Source organism: Chiloscyllium plagiosum, unplaced genomic scaffold (genome assembly GCF_037043375.1).
Source record: "Chiloscyllium plagiosum isolate Xiang-an unplaced genomic scaffold, Cpla_swu_hap1 HiC_scaffold_5, whole genome shotgun sequence".
Classification (NCBI taxonomy): Eukaryota; Metazoa; Chordata; class Chondrichthyes; order Orectolobiformes; family Hemiscylliidae; genus Chiloscyllium; species Chiloscyllium plagiosum.
Window position 1 is genome coordinate 118,077,018 of NW_028270143.1, and position 19,085 is coordinate 118,096,102.

General features: G+C 40.9%; 1 protein-coding gene across 2 annotated transcripts in view; it reads left to right on the forward strand.

Annotated features, from left to right (window-relative positions):
* obscnb (obscurin, cytoskeletal calmodulin and titin-interacting RhoGEF b) overlaps nucleotides 1–19,085 on the forward strand; it is a 799,195-nt gene that overhangs the window by 716,999 nt on the left and 63,111 nt on the right. Inside the window, exons 97-100 of one of the 2 annotated variants that reach the window (XM_087987576.1) lie at nucleotides 4,652–4,852; nucleotides 9,689–9,749; nucleotides 16,414–16,491; nucleotides 18,789–18,961. In XM_087987576.1, coding sequence (XP_087843702.1) covers nucleotides 4,652–4,852; nucleotides 9,689–9,749; nucleotides 16,414–16,491; nucleotides 18,789–18,961 — 513 coding nt within the window. Of the gene's footprint in view, nucleotides 1–4,651; nucleotides 4,853–9,688; nucleotides 9,750–16,413; nucleotides 16,492–18,788; nucleotides 18,962–19,085 lie in introns of those variants that run through there. The other variant, XR_015757277.1, reaches the window with a different exon arrangement.

Below are 19,085 nucleotides of genomic sequence, written 5' to 3' on the forward strand. Positions count from 1 at the left end.
TCCATTGTAAGCTTCTCAGACCAAAGAACAGAACTTTATGTTGGTAAATACTCAATGGAAAGTAGCTAATAATACAATAATGATATTCATTTAAAGAGAAATGATCATAATTGTACTTGCTCCATTAGATTTACTTTTGCTAGCACTGATTGCAATCAACAAGATCTCAATTAACCAAGCTACTATCTCTTGAAATTAATATAACGTTAATGATTTAACCATCCACAAAAGAATTCAAATAAAATAATGCTCATTATAAAGTCTACCTTTCAGCATTGTGTCACTAAATCTATGATTTAGGTTATAAAACTATATTTCCTATAAACGTATAACCCTTCAAAATTTTAGTTCCACATGCCTGGAAGATATCAGCGTAGAAGATAATATACGTTGACCCCCATTTTTCAGGTTTTAAACTGTTGCACATAGTGCCAGTTTATCAGTGGAATAGCTTGCTGGCAAAGCTGCAAAGCTATTGGTCCTACTGGTAAATTTGTTGAGCCCATTTGTTTTGCAATCAAGAGGAAAATGCGCTCAAATGCTTTAGTTTATTGAGTGGGCCTAACACCTGCTTTAGGGCTACTCTCCCAAATCTAAGGTTCCTAAATACAGATGTTGAGAATCAATATCTGCTTCATTAAAAAATGTTTGGGGTTTGCAACTAGCATCCACACATCTGAAGTCTAATTTAAATGATACCCAAAGCCCATTTTTGATCACGTCTGAATATGCAGGTTCTGGAACAGGAATTGTTTCCTGTGCCAAGTTCAAGCTAGCAGGCACTCACTAATTTCTAGCCTACCATCTTTAAACTTTATTCCATTGGACTGGATTTTACTTCATACAATTGAGGGCATCACTCTGCAGCTGAAACTCAGATTAATGAGTGGCAGGAAAGCTGATGGCTGCTTTGCATTAAAAATGGCCTAGCTGGGAGAAGTAGCTGGATGGTGGCAGGGGTGGGGGCAGAAGAAGGTGGGTGTTCTGCTCACTTTTGTCAATAGGAGAGCCCCTCTACCCACAATTTTCTCTCCTCATGTCCTTTCTCCTTCCCCATGCTGTCCAGAGTACCCCTCATCCCTCTCGTCTCAACCTATCAGCCTAGCCATGACAAGAGTGCAGAATTACCTGGAGTCCGATCGAAATCTGAATACTTCTCATGTGCTCGATGCAGTATCAACAGTGGTCACCGCTCCCAATGGTGCTGCCAGTACTGCAGAGCTGCTAGCCTCTGACTGACAGAGACAAAAAAACTGCAGATGATGGAATCCAAAGTTGACAAACAAGAGGCTGGAAGAACACAGCAAGCCAGGCAGCATTAGGAGGTGGAGAACTTGACGTTTCAGGTGTAACCCTGCTTCCTGAAGAAGAATTATACCAAAAATGTCAATTTCTTCACCTCCTGATGCTGCCTGGCTTGCTGCATTCATCTAGCCTCCTGGTTGGCCTCTGACTGACTAGCAACTGTGTAAGAAGAGAGTTCTTCCTGCAATGAAGTGTTGGTACTATCTCTTAGCAATTAAAGACAGTAGTGGCCAGCTCACTGCTGATACTTGCAGTTGAAAAGCACAGCAGGTCAGGCATCGTCCAAGGTGCAGGAAAGTTAATGTTTTGAGCATAAGCCGTTCATCAGGAATGATGAAGTGCTTATGCCTGAAACGTCGAATCTCCTGCTCCTCGGATGCTGCCTGATCTCCTGTGCTTTTCCAGCACCACACATTTCGACTCTGACTCTCCAGCATCTGCAGTCCTCACTTTCTCCTAGTCACTAACATTCACAGTCCTCAGCATCAGCATAATATCTGTTGGCAATTTTATAAGGCAAGAGTCAGGTTTGCAACATCGCACAGTTTTAATGGTGCTTTTCTGTCAGTTTGTAAAAACAATGGTAAATAACATGCATGCTACGCGAGTGCCCGGAAATGACCATCTCCCACAACACAAGATCTCACCATGTTTCCTTGATGCTAAGTTGAATGACTATTGTTGTATTCCTCACCATTAATACACTCAGAGGTTACCATTGACCAGAAACTGAAACTTTACCAGCCATATAAACACTGCGCTGCAAGAGCAGGTCAGACAGTGAGAGTTCTCCAGTGAAGTTCCCCAAAATCTATTCTGATACCTCCTTATGTTGCTCAGTATCAAATTTCATTTCACATCTTTCCTGTGATGCACTCTCAGTTATTTTATTGCATTAAAGATAATTCATAAATACAACTTAATGTTCTTATTATACATCTACGCCTATAATATTTCCAAGAATTCCCACCATAACTTTAGTGGATGAATGGCAAAAACACTAAAGAAACAACCTAAATGATTTGTGATTTTTGAGAAGATTTGTAGCTCAGGTTGAGGTTCAGGTTGTAAGTTTGCTTGCTGAGTTGGCAGGTTTGTATTCAGATGTTTTGTCACCATGCCATGGAACATCATCAGTGAACCTCCATTGAAGTGCTGATGTTCTGTCCCGCTTTCTAATTATATGTCTTGGTCTCTTAAGGTGGATGATATCATTTCCGGTTCTTTTTCTCGGAGGTTGGTAAATGGAGGTAGCTACCAAAAGACCTGACCCACTATCACTAGTATCCTTGCATACAGATGAAGAAGGGCACCACTTCAACTGGGACAACACATCCATCTTAAACAGAGACACGCACGGGAATTCCTAGAGGCCTGGCATTCAATCCAGAACTCCATCAATAAACACATCGGTTTGGACCCCATTTACCAACCTCTGAGAAAAAGAACCAGAAATTATATCACCCCCTTTAAGAGATCAAGACACGAGTGCTTCACCAGAGGCTCACTGATGATGTTACCTAGCATGATGATGAAACGTCTGAAAACAAACCTGCCAGCTCAGCGAGCAAACTTACAATCTGAACCTAAACGGTTTTTGAAATAACTCACAGAAGCCAGTATCCCATCACCAAATTACCCTTTATTTACACTGATCCATCTCTCGCAGAATCAGCTGTCAGAGTGAATATGATGTCTGACACGCCTGCTCTTATCTGTCAGCCTGAGGTCCCTGATTGGACAAGATTAACAGCCCCAAACAGGTCCACCTGGCTGACCTCATTACGAACACTACAGTTATTTTGAAGTTTTTCATCTTGCATAGATCAGTCCAATTCTCAACATTTTTTATATACAATACGTATATAATATAAGAAATATAAATATTATTTATCACTTTCAAAATGAATATATTTTTAATAGTATGTTTTATATTCATATTATGTTATGGGGAGGCAGTGATAGAGTGGTAATGTGACTGGGCTAATAATCCATAATCTTGTGCTAATGTTCTGAGGACATAGGTTCAAATCCCACCATGGCACATGGAGAAATGTGAATTCAATAATATAAAAATCTGGAATAAAAAGCTAGCCTAATTGTGACCACGTAACCAGTGTGATTGATGTGAAAACCCATCTGGTTCACTTTGTGGCCCTTTAGGGAAAGAATCTGTCATTCTTTTCACATCTGGTCTACATGTGATTCAAAAGCCACATTAATGTAGTTAACTCTTAAATGCTCTGTCATCATCTAAGGATGAGCAATAAATGTTAGAAAAATGTTTTGTAATAAAAATAAAAGTATATTCATAATTATATTACTTTACATTTGTTATATATAATGCAAAAATCATAGATATAAGCAATATTTTAAAAATGATACTGTATCTCAACTTGGCACACATTTCTCTTGAAGCGTACATATATTAATATACTTGGATCTGTTCTTTACAAACAAAAAGCACATGTACGTACACTGCTCCTGTTTCAATGCAACAAAAGAATTACCACTGCCTCTATCAACTAAAATCCACTTGCCACCAATCAACAGTCTTAATTCATGCAGTATAAATGATGTTTTCCTTTTGCGTTAGTCTTTCTTGCAAATTGTCCTCATGAGTGCTAGATGCAAAATTTTGTCCCACTAAGATCAACAAAACTCAAGTTCTATAATACTAAATGACTGTGGTTAATTTTATGGTGAATTATTTGTTTGTTTTCATTATTGATGAAATACTATTGAGAAAATATTGACATAAGAATGTATGCTGCAGTGTAGGTTAGTTTCTGCTTCTGCACACATGCTGCTGAAATGAAATCCATTTGCTGTTACATTATGTTTAACATTTTTGTGAATTTTAAAAATTCATCCATGGATTTGAATGTCACTGTAAAGGCTGGTATTTATTGAGCATCTCTATTTACCCTTGAGCATGTGGTGGCAAATTACCTTTGTGAATCACTAGTCTGTGCAGTTTAGGCACATCTACTCTGCTGTTAGGGGTATCCAGGATTTTGACTCCTCAAAAATGAAGGAATAATATTGTCATGTGAAGGGGATACAAACTTTGGAGGATAACTACATCCAGCTAGTATTATTCCAATGCACCTACTGCTCTTGTTTTTTGAACTGGTGGAGATGGTGGGTTTGAAAAGTGTTGTTGAAAGGGCCTTGGGAATTATTGCAGTGCATGCTCAATGGCACACAGTGCTGCCATGGAATGTCAGTGGGGAAGAATTGATTCTCAAAGCTAGTGAATTACCAAAAAGTATTGAATACAGTGCATGCTTCAAAATATTATTAAAAAGGAAGTAAGCATACTTTGTTTCCCTCTTGCTTAAAGGGGTTCACACGGTTTTGTGAAGAGAGTTGTGAATAAACAGAATGGAACTTCATGCGCTGCTAAGTTTATTCCACTCAGAAAAAATACCAGGTCACAAGCTTATGAAGAACTTGCCATCTTATCCAAAGTTAACCATCCAAAGATCTCCTGCTTACTTGATATGTTTGAAACCAAGCGAACACTTGTGTTGGTGCTGGAAATGTATCCTTTCTGTGGCGATAATCTGTCTATTTCTTTCTTGTTGTTAATGTTAAAGTTTATATCTCTGATTTTATTTTAATTAATTTCATTTTGTATGTGTGTCTAACAATGAAGAAACATTACCTCTGAAGAAGATGAGTTTCTTTGTCACAAAAATAGAAATTTCTGGAAAAGCTCAGCAAGTCTGGCAGCATTTGTGAAGAGAAATCAGAGTTAAGTTTTCAGGTCTGGTGACCCTTTCTCAAAACACAGCATCCTTGGTTCTTTCAGTTTTTATGAGTTTCTTTGTGGTAGGCAGAGCAGGAACGACCCTGTTGCGATTGCTCATTTCAGCAGCAGCGACACTAGAAGCATCACTGTTGGTCTTGGTGTTTGTGCAATCAGGCCAGGAAATACAACAAAATTAAGGCATTATTCATCCTCCTGACTACTTTTCAATGATTCATACATGTTGAGTGAGGGCAGATTTTGTTGTCCATATTTAAACCACTTGTACAAGATACAGGAAAGCCACCACCATCTGTGAAGATTTTATTTCTCCCAGCTTCTGTCACAGTCATCACTTAGCTTTCTTTCATTGGCTCTATTATCTGCACTTATACAAACTGTAGTCTGCTATTTTATAATAAGTTTGTAATTTCCAAAATGATGCATTAATCCTGCCCTTTAATTTAAATTGATGGAGGTCTTTCACAAACCACTTTTGGGACCTGAATTGGGTCTCAACAATCATTACATTCTCCAAATGGGAATCCATGACCTACCCAAAAATATATCGTGGTCATATTTGTATCATTTTTATGGACATAAAGGAATCTTAATTTTTTTTTAAACTATGCAAGGCAGCCTTTGTGTGGAGCTGCAGAAAATGGGGGAGATACTAAATGAATATTTTGCATCAGTATTTACTGTGGAAAAGGATATGGAAGATATAGACTGTAGAGAAATATATGGTGACATCTTGCAAAAAGTCCAGATTACAGAGGAGGAAGTGCTGAATGTCTTGAAACGGTTAAAGGTGGATAAATCAGGTGTACCCGAGAACTCTGTGGGAAGCTAGAGAAGTGATTGCTGGTTCTGTTGCTGAGATATTTGTATCATCGATAGTCACAGGTGAGGTGCCGGAAGACTGGAGGTTGGCAAACGTGGTGCCACTGTTTAAGAAGGGTGGTAAAGACAAGTCAGGGAACTATAGGCCGGTGAGCCTGACCTCGGTGGTGGGCAAGTTGTTGGAGGGAATCCTGAGGGACAGGATGTACATGTATTTGGAAAGGCAAGGACTGATTAAGGATAGTCAACATGGCTTTGTGTGTGGGAAATCATGTCTCACAAACTTGATTGAGTTTTTTGAAGAAGTAACAAAGAAGATTGATGAGGGCAGAGCAGTAGATGTGATCTATATGGTCTTCAGTAAGGCGTTCAACAAGGTTCCCCATGGGAGACTGATTAGCAAGGTTAGATCTCATGGAATACAGGGAGAACTAGCCATTTGGATACAGAACTGACTCAAAGGTAGAAGGCAGAGGGTGGTGGTGGAGGGTTGTTTTAGAGACTGGAGGCCTGTGACCAGTGGAGTGCTACAAGGATCGGTGCTGGGCCCTCTACTTTTTGTCATTTACATAAATGATTTGGATGCGAGCATAAGAGGTATAGTTAGTAAGTTTGCAGATGACACCAAAATTGGAGGTGTAGTGGACAGCGAAGAGGGTTACCTCAGATTACAACAGGATCTGCACCAGATGGGCCAATAGGCTGAGAAGTGGCAGATGGAGTTTAATTCAGATAAATGCGAGGTGCTGCATTTTGGGAAAGCAAATCTTAGCAGGACTTATACACTTAATGGTAAGGTCCTAGGGAGTGTTGCTGAACAAAGAGACCTTGGAGTGCAGGTTCATAGCTCCTTGAAAGTGGAGTCGCAGATAGATAGGATAGTGAAGAAGGCGTTTGGTATGCTTTCCTTTATTGGTCAGAGTATTGAGTGCAGGAGTTGGGACGTCATGTTGCGGCTGTCCAGGACATTGGTTAGGCCACTGTTGGCATATTGCATGTAATTCTGGTCTCCTTCTTATCAGAAAGATGTTGTGAAACTTGAAAGGGTTCAGAAAAGATTTACAAGGATGTTGCCAGGATTAGAGGATCTGAACTATAAGGAGTGGCTAAATAGGCTGGGGCTGTTTTCCCTGGAGCGTCGGAGGCTGAGGGGTGACCTTATAGAGGTTTACAAAATTATGAGAGGCATGGATAGGATAAATAGACAAACTCTTTTCTCTGGGGTCGGGGAGTCTAGAACTAGAGGGCATAGGTTTTGGGTGAGAGGGGAAAGATATAAAAGAGACCTAAGGGGCAACTTTTTCATGCAGAGGGTGGTACATGTATGGAATGAGCTGCCAGAGGAAGTAGTGGAGGCTGGTACAATTGCAACATTTATGAGGCATTTGGATGGGTATATGAATAGGAAGGGTTTGGAGGGATATGGGCCGGGTGCTGGCAGGTGGGACTAGATTGGGTTGGGATATCTGGTCGGCATGGATGAGTTGGACCGAAGGGTCTGTTTCCATGCTGTACATCTCTATGACCCTATCCTAACATGACAAGAGTAACATAGGAACAGAGTTAGTGAATTTGAGGATTAGGAAAGGAAGTGGAAAGCCAGAGAGTTGTGGAGCAAGACAGGAGCAGGGAGAGGGGTCAGAGAAGAGGAGCAAAAGTAAGGATTGGGAAGTCAAAGATGTAGCAAGAAGGATGGAATTGAAAAGAGTTAATAAGCTTATAAAAGTTAGTTGTTAAGAGTTGTGAAGAAGATATTTCAGCCAATTAAGTTCAAGGAGTCAGTAAGTTTTTAATTGAAATAAAGCAGGTCAACAGTGTATTTTATTACATGTTTTTTATTGGAAAGTGATTTCTATTTTGTATGGGTAGGTGAAGGTTGAACGGTATTATCACTGGATAGTTAATCCAGAGACCCAGGTAATGTTCTGGGGGATCCGGGTTCAAATCCTGCCATGGCAGATGGTGGAATTTTAATTCTCGAAAGAATCTGGAATTTAGAATCTCAGATGATCATGAAATCATTGTTAATTGTCGGAGGTCTTAGAACAGTACATGATGTTGAGCCAAACATGACACCAACTTAAACTAAATCCTTCTGTCTGCCGATGGTCCGTATCACTCCATTCCTTGCATATTCATGCACTTATCTAAGAGTCCCTTAAACGCTGCTATCATTATATGCTTCCACCACTACCCCTCGCAGTGCATTCCAAACTCCTACCACTCTCTGTGTAAACACTTGCCCCTCACATTTCTTTTGAATTTCTTCCACCTCCCCCCCCTCCCCCCCACTCACCTTAAATGTATGTCCCCTAGAAGTAGACATTACAACTCTGGAAAAAGGGTTCTGAGTGTCAATCCTGTCTATGCATCTCATAATTTTATAGACTTATATCAAGTCTCCCCTCAACTTCCATTGCTGCAGAGAAAACAAACTGAATTTTTCTAGCCTGTCCTTATAGCTCATACCCTCTCATCCAGGCAGCATCTCTCTTGCACCCTATCCAAAGCCTTTACATCCTTCCTGTAATGTGGTGAGCAGAACTGAAATACTCTGAATGTGGCCTTAACAAAGTCTTATAACATTGCAATGTGACATCCTGACTCTCGTACTCAATTCTCTGACCAATAAAGGCAAGCATGCCATATGCCTTCTTTACTACCCTATCTACTTGTGTGACCACTTTCAGGGAGCAAAAGACTTGAACCCCAAGATCCCTCTGTACCTCAATAATGTCCAGGGTCCTGCCATTAACTGCATACTTTTCTTTAGTATTTGATCTCCCAAAGATCTCACAGTTAGCCAGATTAAACTCCATCTGCCATTTCTCCACCCATATCTGCAACAGATCTATATCCCCACTGTATCCTTTGACAACCTCTTACACCATACATAACTCCACCAATCTTTGTTTCATCTGCAAACTTACTAAGTCACCCATCTACATTTTCATCCAAGTCATTTATATATATTACAAACAGCAGAGATTCCAGTGTGGATCCCTGCACAATACCACTAGTCACAGACCTCCTGCCATAAAAAACCCTTTCACTGATAGCCCCTGCCCTCTGTGGGCAAGCTATTCTGAATCCAAGTGACCAAGTAACTGTGGATCCCATGCATCTTAATCTTCTGGATGAACCTACCATGGCCTGCCCTGCACAAAGCTATGCTGACTGTCCCTAATTGGGGCCAAGCTTTTCCAAATGCATGTAAATCCTATTGCTAAAAATACTCTCCAAAGGTTTCCCAACCACCAGTGTGAAACTCACTGGTCTATAGCTTCCTAGATTGTCTCTATTTCCCTTCTCGTTAGCTGCTCAACCATCCTCCAAGACCTCTCCAGTGGCTAGAGGACACAAATATTTTGGTCAATGCCTCAGAAATTTTCTCTCTTGCCTCTCTCAATAATCTGTGGTGAATACTAAAGGCCCTGGGGACTTATCCACTTCAATGCTGTTCAAAAGACCCAACACCATACTTTCTTGATCTCAAAATGCCCTAGCATATTAGCATGCTCCATAGTTGCAACATATAATTGTTTGTGACTTGGAAGGAAACTTGCAGGGGGTGCTGTTCTTATGTATCCGCAGCCATTTCTTCTAAATGATGGAAGATAAAGTGATACCTTTTGCTAACAGATCAAAAATGATGCTGAAGTTAGGTGGTATTCTCATCCCTGCCTTCCAAAAGCAAGATCAGGCCAACTGAGGAATGCGTGTTGACTGTGTTTGCTATCTCCTCGTCATGTTATTTATATCTGTTATCCTGAGCTAAGTTAACAGGTGCTCTAATGAAGGACTCTTGGACCATTTGTTCAAAAGGAATGTGGTTCCAGAAACTGAGGTAAGATTTATTTTCATTTTCAAGTGTCACCATCAACCCATGTATATATTATTATAAAATTATGAAAAATTACAGCTGAACAGAGATAGATGAATTCAATAGGTCGAGGATCTGTGTTCACTGATTGACTCCATCATGTTTTATGTGAATTCATTTTGTGTGTGTTTTTAAAAATTTTAATGACTGACCTCTTGATGGTTCCCAACCACCAATGTGAAGCTCACTAGTCTATAGTTTCCTGGATTGTCTCTATTTCCCTTCTTGAATAGAGGAACCTATGCAGGGTTGAGATTGTGAGATTCAAATGGAGGCATGTATTAGAAGTATCATATTCAGAGCCGAAAGAGTGGTTCTGGAAAAGCACAGCCAGTCAGGCAGCGTCCAAGGAGCAGGAGAGTCGATATTTCGAGCATCAGCTCTTCATCAGGATGCTTCATTCCTGATGAAAAGCTTATGCTCGAAATATCGACTCTCCTGCTCTTTCGGTGCTGCTGACCGGCTATGCTTTTCCAGCACCATACTGTTCGACTCTGATCTCCAGCATCTGCAGTCATTTTTTATTTAATAGATATTTTTATTAGAAATTTAACATTTTTACAAGTTTACAAAAATAAACAAAACTCTCAGATATAAACATTGATATACAATTAGCTCAAATATACAATAGCCAAAATTTGACAAAAAAAAACAAAACAAAAAAAAACTGAAAAGAAAAAAAAACAAACAAAACTCAACTATCTACTAATCTAACCTACAACTAACCAGGGTGCATATTTAAGTCTCTTACATGCTCGGGATGTGTTAGCATCAGATATAATAAAACCCGTATTCGTGCAGGATTCCTCCCCCGAGGGGCCGCGGACCAGCCAGGTTTGTAATCTCAATTAAATAAAAGCCCTTGTTAGGATAGCTGAAATATCTGTATTTATGTAATTCAAAAAGGGCTGCCATATTTTATAAAATAATTCGGTCTTTCGGTGCACCATATTTGTAAGGAAGTCAAGGGGAATACATTCCATAATTAATCTGTGCCAATTTGAAAGTCCAGGGGGGCCCTCCGCCACCCAGTTCATCAAAATATTTTTCCTTGCACAGAAAGAAAGAATAGAAAATAGTCTCTTCCCGTACGTGTCCAGGGAGGGAAAGTTCAAAAAGCCCAAGAGGAGAGATACGGGGTCCACTTTTATTTCCGTTCCTAAAATTTCTGTCAGGGTACTTGCTACTTTAGTCCAATATCTACGGATCTTATGATAGGTCCATAAGCAATGTACAAGAGTGCCCACCTCTATTTTGCATTTAGGACACATTGGAGATGCTCCTGCCTTAAATTTTGCCAATCGAACCGGTGCTATATGGGCCCTATGAAGTATCTTCAGCTGGATAGCCTGGGTTCTGTTACAAATAGTAATTCTTCTAGCATTTTCCCAGATATCATTCCATGTTTCTGTGGAGATTTCTAGTCCCAGATCCTGATCCCATGTTTTAAGCAGATTATCCATATCTCCCGATACTTCATCATGTAGTAAATGATAAATATTACTGACAGAAGATACCCCCACTGGTCGTAGGACACTACATTCTCTATCGGATTTATAAAGACTATCTAATAACGTAGTCTTCTTCTGTATATAATCTCGAATTTGGAAGTATCGAAAGAGGTCTCCATTGGGTAATCCGAATTTCTGACGCAGCTGTCCGAAAGACATCAGGACCCCATCTTTAAATAAATCCCCGAGACATGAGATACCCCTGGATCTCCAGAGTTTAAAAGTGGCATCTGTTAACCCCGGTTGGAATCCCCATGCTCCCACTATCGGTGCATAGGGGGATGTTTTATGTGAATTACCCTCATTTTGCCGCATTATATTCCAAGCCTTGATTGTATTTAGTATTATAGGGTTTTTACAGTGATCTGTAATGATTTTCCTCTTGTCTGAGAATAAAAGGTTAATAAGTGGGTATTTTACTTGAGAAGCCTCGATGTCCAACCAGATTGATTGTGGATCAGACAAGACCCAATCAGCTATGTAACTTAATAGGGAACTTAATTGATATTTCCTAAAATCTGGGAAGTCCAATCCACCCCTTGCCTGTGGAAGCTGTAGCTTCTTCAGCTTAATGAGGGGCCGCCTATGATTCCAGATAAAGGAACTCAGCCAGCCGTATAATTTACATAAAGCCGTCCTCGGCAGCATCACCGGAAGCATTCTCATAGGATATAGGAGACGGGGCAGGATATTCATTTTGATTAATGCTATTCTACCCAACCAGGAAATTGGCAGGTCTCCCCATCGCTGGAGGTCCTGCCTTATCCTTTCCAATAAATACACAAAATTAGCCTTATACAACTGACCAAATACTGGAGTAATAAAAATGCCTAAATATAAGAAACCCTCCAGGGACCAGCGAAAGGGAAAAAGGGAACCGTCCGCTAAGCGGGGTATCACAGCAAGGCCACCCATTGGCATAGCCTCCGATTTTGAAAAATTAATTTTATAGCCTGAGAATGCACTAAATGTATTAATAACTTGGATTAAGCGAGGTATAGACATCAAAGGGTTACTGAGGAATAGAAGAACATCATCTGCATAAAGGGTAATTTTATGTTTACCTGTACCAATCCTTGGGGCCACTATATTAGGATCAGCTCGTATAGCTTCTGCTAGTGGTTCAATTATTAGCGTGAATAACAATGGCGAGAGGGGACATCCCTGACGGCAGCCCCTACCCACACTGAAGCTATCCGAGCCTAATCCATTGGTAACCACAACTGCTTTGGGATCACTATACAATGTTGAGATCCATTTGGTAAACACCTGTCCAACACCAAACCTCTCCAATGTGTAAAACAAATATGACCATTCGACCCTATCAAATGCCTTTTCCGCGTCTAATGAAACCACTACTCCTGGTACCCTGATGACAAGCTTGAATCATATTCAGAGCCCTTCTAACATTATTGGATGATCTACGGCCCTTAATAAACCCCGTCTGATCCTCCTTTATAATATGTGGCAGTATCCTTTCTAGTCTCAGTGCTAACGTTTTAGAGAGGATTTTAAAATCTACATTTAGCGAGGATATTGGTCTGTATGATGTACAATCTTCTGGGTCCATTCCTTTTTTAAGGATAGGAGAGATATTTGCCTCTTTCAGCGAAGGCGGGAGACAGCCCTGACTATATGCATAGTTATACATGTCCATAAGTGGACCCACCAGTATTTCTGTAAATTCTTTATAGAATTCAGCTTGAAAGCCATCTGGGCCCGGCATCTTACCATTTTGAAGGTGCCTAATTGCATCAACTATTTCTTGGGGTGTAAGAGGAGCATTTAGGACCAATACTTGTTCCGGAGTTAGGTCTGGAAAAGTCAAATTTTTAAAAAATGACTGCATCCTCTTCGTCCTATCTTCACAATCCTGTGATTTATATAACTCAGAATAGAATTCTCTAAAGGTCGCATTAATCTTTTTATGATCATGAGTCAAAATACCCGTACTTTCCTTGATAGACATAATAGTCTGAGGGGCCTTTTTTTTCTTTGCAAGAAATGCTAAGTATCTACCCGGTTTGTCGCCATATTCATATAACCTTTACTTTGCAAATAATATCTCCCTCTTAGCCGTTTGAGTAAGTGTAGTGTTTAGAGCTGTCCTAAGAGCTGTAATCCTTTGCAATTTAATAATAGAAGGTCATTCAGTGTATGCTGTTTCAGCCGCTTTTAAGCGGGCTTCAAGCAGACGCTGTTGTTCTCCCTTTAATTTCTTCTGGGTCGCTGAGTAGGAGATGATCAAGCCTCGCGTGTAAGCTTTGATGGTCTCCCACATCATTGACGGGTTGCTAGCTGTACCTGAATTAATTTCTAAAAAAGTTTTAAATTCTTGAGAGAAGTACTTTACAAATTTACTATCTTTCATTAAGAAGGGGTCCATACGCCAATGCCGAGGGGATGTCCCACTGTTCCTCGCCTTAGTTTCCATATATACAGCAGCGTGGTCAGAAATTGCTATATTACCTATTTTACAGGATGATATGGAATTTAAAAAAATCGAGGGGGCAAAAAACATATCAATTCTGGTATGACATTTATGTGGATTAGAGTAGAAAGAAAAATCTCTACCCTGTGGATTAAGACATCTCCATACATCTACTAATCCTAATTCTTTGTTCAGATCCATCAATTGTCTAGATCTGGGAGATACTCCTGCAGTACTCTTGGGAATCCTGTCTATTTCCGGATCCATAATACAATTAAAGTCTCCCCCTATAATTATATGACGGGCATCAAAAGCCATCAATTTTGAAAAGGCTTCCGTTATAAATTTAAAGGGGTGTGCCGGGGGCCAGTACAAATTTAAAATCCCATATTCCTCTCCATTTATGAGGGCTTTAATCAAGATATATCGTCCAGATTCGTCTTTTATCTGCTTTAGGATTTTGAAAGGGAAATTCTTCCGAATAAGAATAACAACTCCCCTGCTTTTTGAGCTAAAAGAAGAAAAAAAGGCCTGATCAAATCCACCCTGTCGTAATTTCAAGTGTTCTTTATCTGACAGGTGTGTCTCCTGTAGGAGAGCTATATCAACTCTTTCCTTCTTAAGATTTGATAATATTTTCTTCCTTTTAAGTGGCGAATTACTCCCCTTGACATTCCAGGTGCACCACTTAACCGACTGATCAACCATAATCCTCTGGGCCAATCCGAGACCCCTCGGGAGGGGGAACCCTATCCAGAACATCCCGAGCGTGGAACATGTAAAATTTACAAAAATAAAGCCTCTTTAATACACCCACAACAATACAGTAAAAAACTATTTCTAAATAAAAAAAATATAAAACGTATCTAAGCGGAGACTTTCCCCCTTGTTCCCAGGGGGCGTCACTTCCTCTCCAAAAGTCCCTCATATCCTCTCCCAACCAATGCCCCACCCTTGGCCCAGGCACTCCTCAATAAAATGAGGAGAATTCAAATATAATACAAAGCTAGAGTTAACAGTGAGCACCCCACCCCCACCCATACCAACACCTGGGTATATTTGGTAATGTTAATACCATATATAAACATATAACTATAAAATTACCACTTCAACAAATAATAATTAAATATGATAATACAAAATAACGAAGGGAAAAACAACCCCGCTCCTAAAGACAGAGGTAAAATCGAATAAGGTAACCACCTCCCCCCACCAACATTAACCAAATCCCCCAGCTTATATATATATATATATATATATACATATATATACATACACATACACACATATATATATATATATATATACACATACACACACATATACATACATCCCTCATATATACATAAAATAATAACAGAAAACAACTCCAAGGGGGGGGGGGGGAGAAAATCAAATCCCTCTCCCCACCCCCCATGATAATATTAAGCAGTAAGGTAAGAAAAAAAAAGGGAGGGGATATAAACCAAAGCGGGGGGGGGGGGGGGGGGGGGGGGGGGGAAGGCAGACCAACATCCATTATGTTCTACAGTTTATCTAAGAGAGTCCAAGAATTCCTTAGCCTTTTCTGGTGATCCAAAGTTATATACGGATCCTTCATGGTTAAAGCGTAACATCGCTGGGTAGCGTAAGGAGTACTGAACATTTAAGTCCCTTAAACGCTTCTTCGCCTCATCGAATGCCTTCCTCTTTCGAACCAGAGCCGGGGAAAAGTCCTGAAATAGCATGATCTTGGATCCTTTGTAGATCATAGCTTGGGGGTCTTTTCCGAGATTTCTAGAGGTTTCTAGGAGTATCTGCCTCTCCCTGTAGCTCTGCAGCCGGAACAGGACCGGGCGTGGGCGCTGGTTCGAGCCGGGCCCGCGTATTGCGACCCGGTAGGCCCATTCCACCCTTACCTGGCCTGATCCAGCTTGCAGATTTAAAAGTTGTGGCAGCCACTGCTCCAGGAATGCTGTAAGCTGGCCTTCCTCTTCCCGTTCGGGAAGGCCCAGCAAACGAATACTTTTTCGGCGACCTCGATTATCGAGGTCGTCAATATGATTTTCCAAGGTCCGGACTCGCTGCTCGAGAGTCCGGACCTGATCCACGGCCGATTGAGCGGTTGTCTCGGAGGTCGCGGCCTATAGCTCCGCCCCTCCGACTCGGCGTTGAATTTCTTCAATCTCACGGTCGTGCTTCTGCAGCGCGGCCGAGAGTGACTCCCAACGATTTCTGGATTCGACGATAAAAGCATCGATCTTCGAGTCAAGCTTGGAAAGCATTTCTGCAAGACTTGCTACTGTAGGTAAGTCCCCCGGGGCGGCTGTGGACGCCTCTGCTGCAGCTGGAGAGTGTGGGGGAGGGGTTCCTGCTTGCTGAGAGCTGCGGGCTCCCTTCCCTTTAGTCATTTTGACTTAGGATTAAGTTGTTTAAATATAATATTACACAACTAATTGAGTTACTAAACTATTATAAATGATTTATAAATGATTTGGTGAGCTTGGTAGGGGGTAGGTGACCCACTGTGCCCAAGTCTTGGGAGGAGCACTATAGACTCAGTCTTACTGGGTCGCCACCATCTTGGATCCTCCAGCATCTGCAGTCATAACTTTCTCCACGTATCATATTCAGTCTGTTACTCAATTAACAGTGATCAACATCTTCCTGTATGGTTAATCTTTCATATTTTGTTCGGTTTGTGTAGATTAAATATTATATCCAGCAGATTTTAGAAGGGGTCCAGTATCTCCATGACAACAAGATTCTACACCTTGACATAAAGGTAAGAATTCCTTCCTTTTTATACTAAAACATTGATTACACTGTCACCTCACTGTGTTTTTCTCAATTAATTCCATGTTTTATATTTGTGCAAGGAAATGAGAGAATATCTGAATCAGCGGTAATAATTTCTTTGTTCAGTTTTAATGAAACTACCCATCTGTACAAATTTAAAAGAATAATGAAAGTTGAGAGGATGGACAACTGGGCATGAGTCAGCTCTGCTAACACTATGACAGCTCAAAACAGTTACTGGGAAGTCCAAAGCAATGTAAAATAATAAGCAGATCACCAACTCAAGCAGCCAGGAAGTAGTGATGCAATGAGCCAAACGTGTTGGCAGTCTGCACAAAATAGGGGATAGCGAGGGAATGTGGGTATCCTATCCGTTGGCTGACATACATAATATTTTGTTTCATCCAAAGATCATTCCTGTTCCTTCTGTCTGTCTGAAAACTTGTTTTTAAAACACGAACTGCAATAATTTGTTTACAGTCTGTCGATCATGCTACCTGTCACCTAGTGCAAATGGAGTTCTCTGAGCAGTGTCAGCTTCCAACTGTTTTGCTCAGGAGTGCTATAAAGGGTTAATTACAAGACTTCATTCATGATGAAGGGCTTTTGCCCAAAACGTCTATTTTCCTGCTCCTCGGATGCTGCCTGACCTGCTGTGCTTTTCCAGCACCACACTCTTGACTCTAATCTCCAACATTTGCAGTCCTCACTTTCATCTCATTACAAAGTTAAAAATCACACAACACCAGGTTATAGTCCAACAGGTTTAACTGGAAGCAGTAGCTTTCGTAGCGCTGCTCCTTTATCAGGTGGTTGTGTGACATTCAGCACTGAGCATTGTAAGCAACAATCAAGCAACATTCCATCTTCTAAGGATGGAATGATACAGGGGCCTGAGTGATGTGAGTTATGGCGAGATGTGTGGCAGAATCGGATGAGAAGTCCAGTGAGGCCCATCTCAAAGCTGAGATAATCTCACTCCATCTTTCATGCTTTTCACAAGCGATGTGGGGAGATTCCCAGCAGGCAGTAGCAAGATGTGGGGATTAATGTTTGTAAATGAAAGCAGCCAATGCCACAGCTCCCCTAATTAATATTCAGCCTCCCATCTTACCAAACTTGCCAAACAAACTAGACATTGGGAAACCATTACAAAGAAACCTATAGTGCGTGCTATGGGTTTGCCACTTTTTCTAAACAAATCTTCATATTGGCTGTGACCATGTTATAGCCCAGGTCATGACCAACAGGCACAAACTGTTGTCATCCCTCCTCTATGGATATTGGCATCTGCCAGCCCACCACAGCTATCCTTGCACTTCTACTGTTCCCTGTTACTAAAATCACAGATGTATTGCAGGATGCATCAGTAGCTAGCATTGAAAGGCTGCACTGGGGACACTTTGCACACAGGACCAGGCACCCGGGTTGCAGACTGGACTAGGCTGCATGTCAGGGATGCTCACTCACTTAGCACCTACTTGCATGCTTATAACATCCCTGCCTTGTCATTTAGTACAGTCATGGAAATGAGCAGCTTTCCTTGCTGCTAAGTGCCCTCATTCTAGGGATGCATGCCATGTTGTACGACAGTGTGCTACATTAACTGCACACCTGCTTCATGCGCCAGCAGTGTAAAAGTGCAACGGACAGGCAGCCACGTCCCAAGGCTGTGGGGGAGTGATCCTCATAGAAGTCCATGGAATCACTTGTCAGTCAGGGAGCTCATTAAGTCATGGTAGTCTCTTATACCAGTGCAGAGAGTTGGTTAGCACTCCACCCTCCCCTGCCACCATGACTTCAATCTTGGGGCCATTGGATGGAGCAATGGAATGCAGATGTATTTGCCTTTCCAGCAGCCCCTGAGGAGGTTAGGCCTGAGTTTTAGAATTAGGTTTATTGTCACATGTACGCAAGTATAGAAGTACAGGAGTAAGTGAAAAGTCAATAGTGGCACCATCTTAGCTACAAGTATTTAGGTACAAATCTTAGATCAAAATAGAGAGATAAAGGACAAAGAAGTTACATTACCTTACAGTTATTCATAATATAAATTAGAAAAATAAGAACTAAAGTTAAAAAGATAAATATTACAGTCTTTCTATAAAGGGCCTGCAGTAGATCAATGCAGGATGCTTCCCCATGTGGTCTGACTTGACTCGGCCTTATGTCTCTGTTTCTCTGCCACAAAGATTGTGGAAGAGTGCACAGTCCACTATGAGTAGTAATAATGGAGTTTGTTGCTGACACGCTTGTAATGTAATTTTTCTTTTCTTTAATTAGCCTGCGAACATTCTAATGGTGCATCCAGAAAGAAATGATATTAAGATATGTGATTTTGGATTTGCACAAAACTTCTCACCAGTCCAGCCACAGTTTAGCAAATATGGTTGCCCAGAATTTGTGGCCCCTGAAATTGTCTCCCAGGATCCGATTTCAACTGCCACTGACATATGGTAAGATACTGGAGTCTTGAAAGATCAAGGGATATCACAGAAGCTAACAGTTTCAGACATCCTACATTCTTAGGAATATTTTTACATGAAGGACAACTCTGCATAATTGCAGATAAGAGTACCA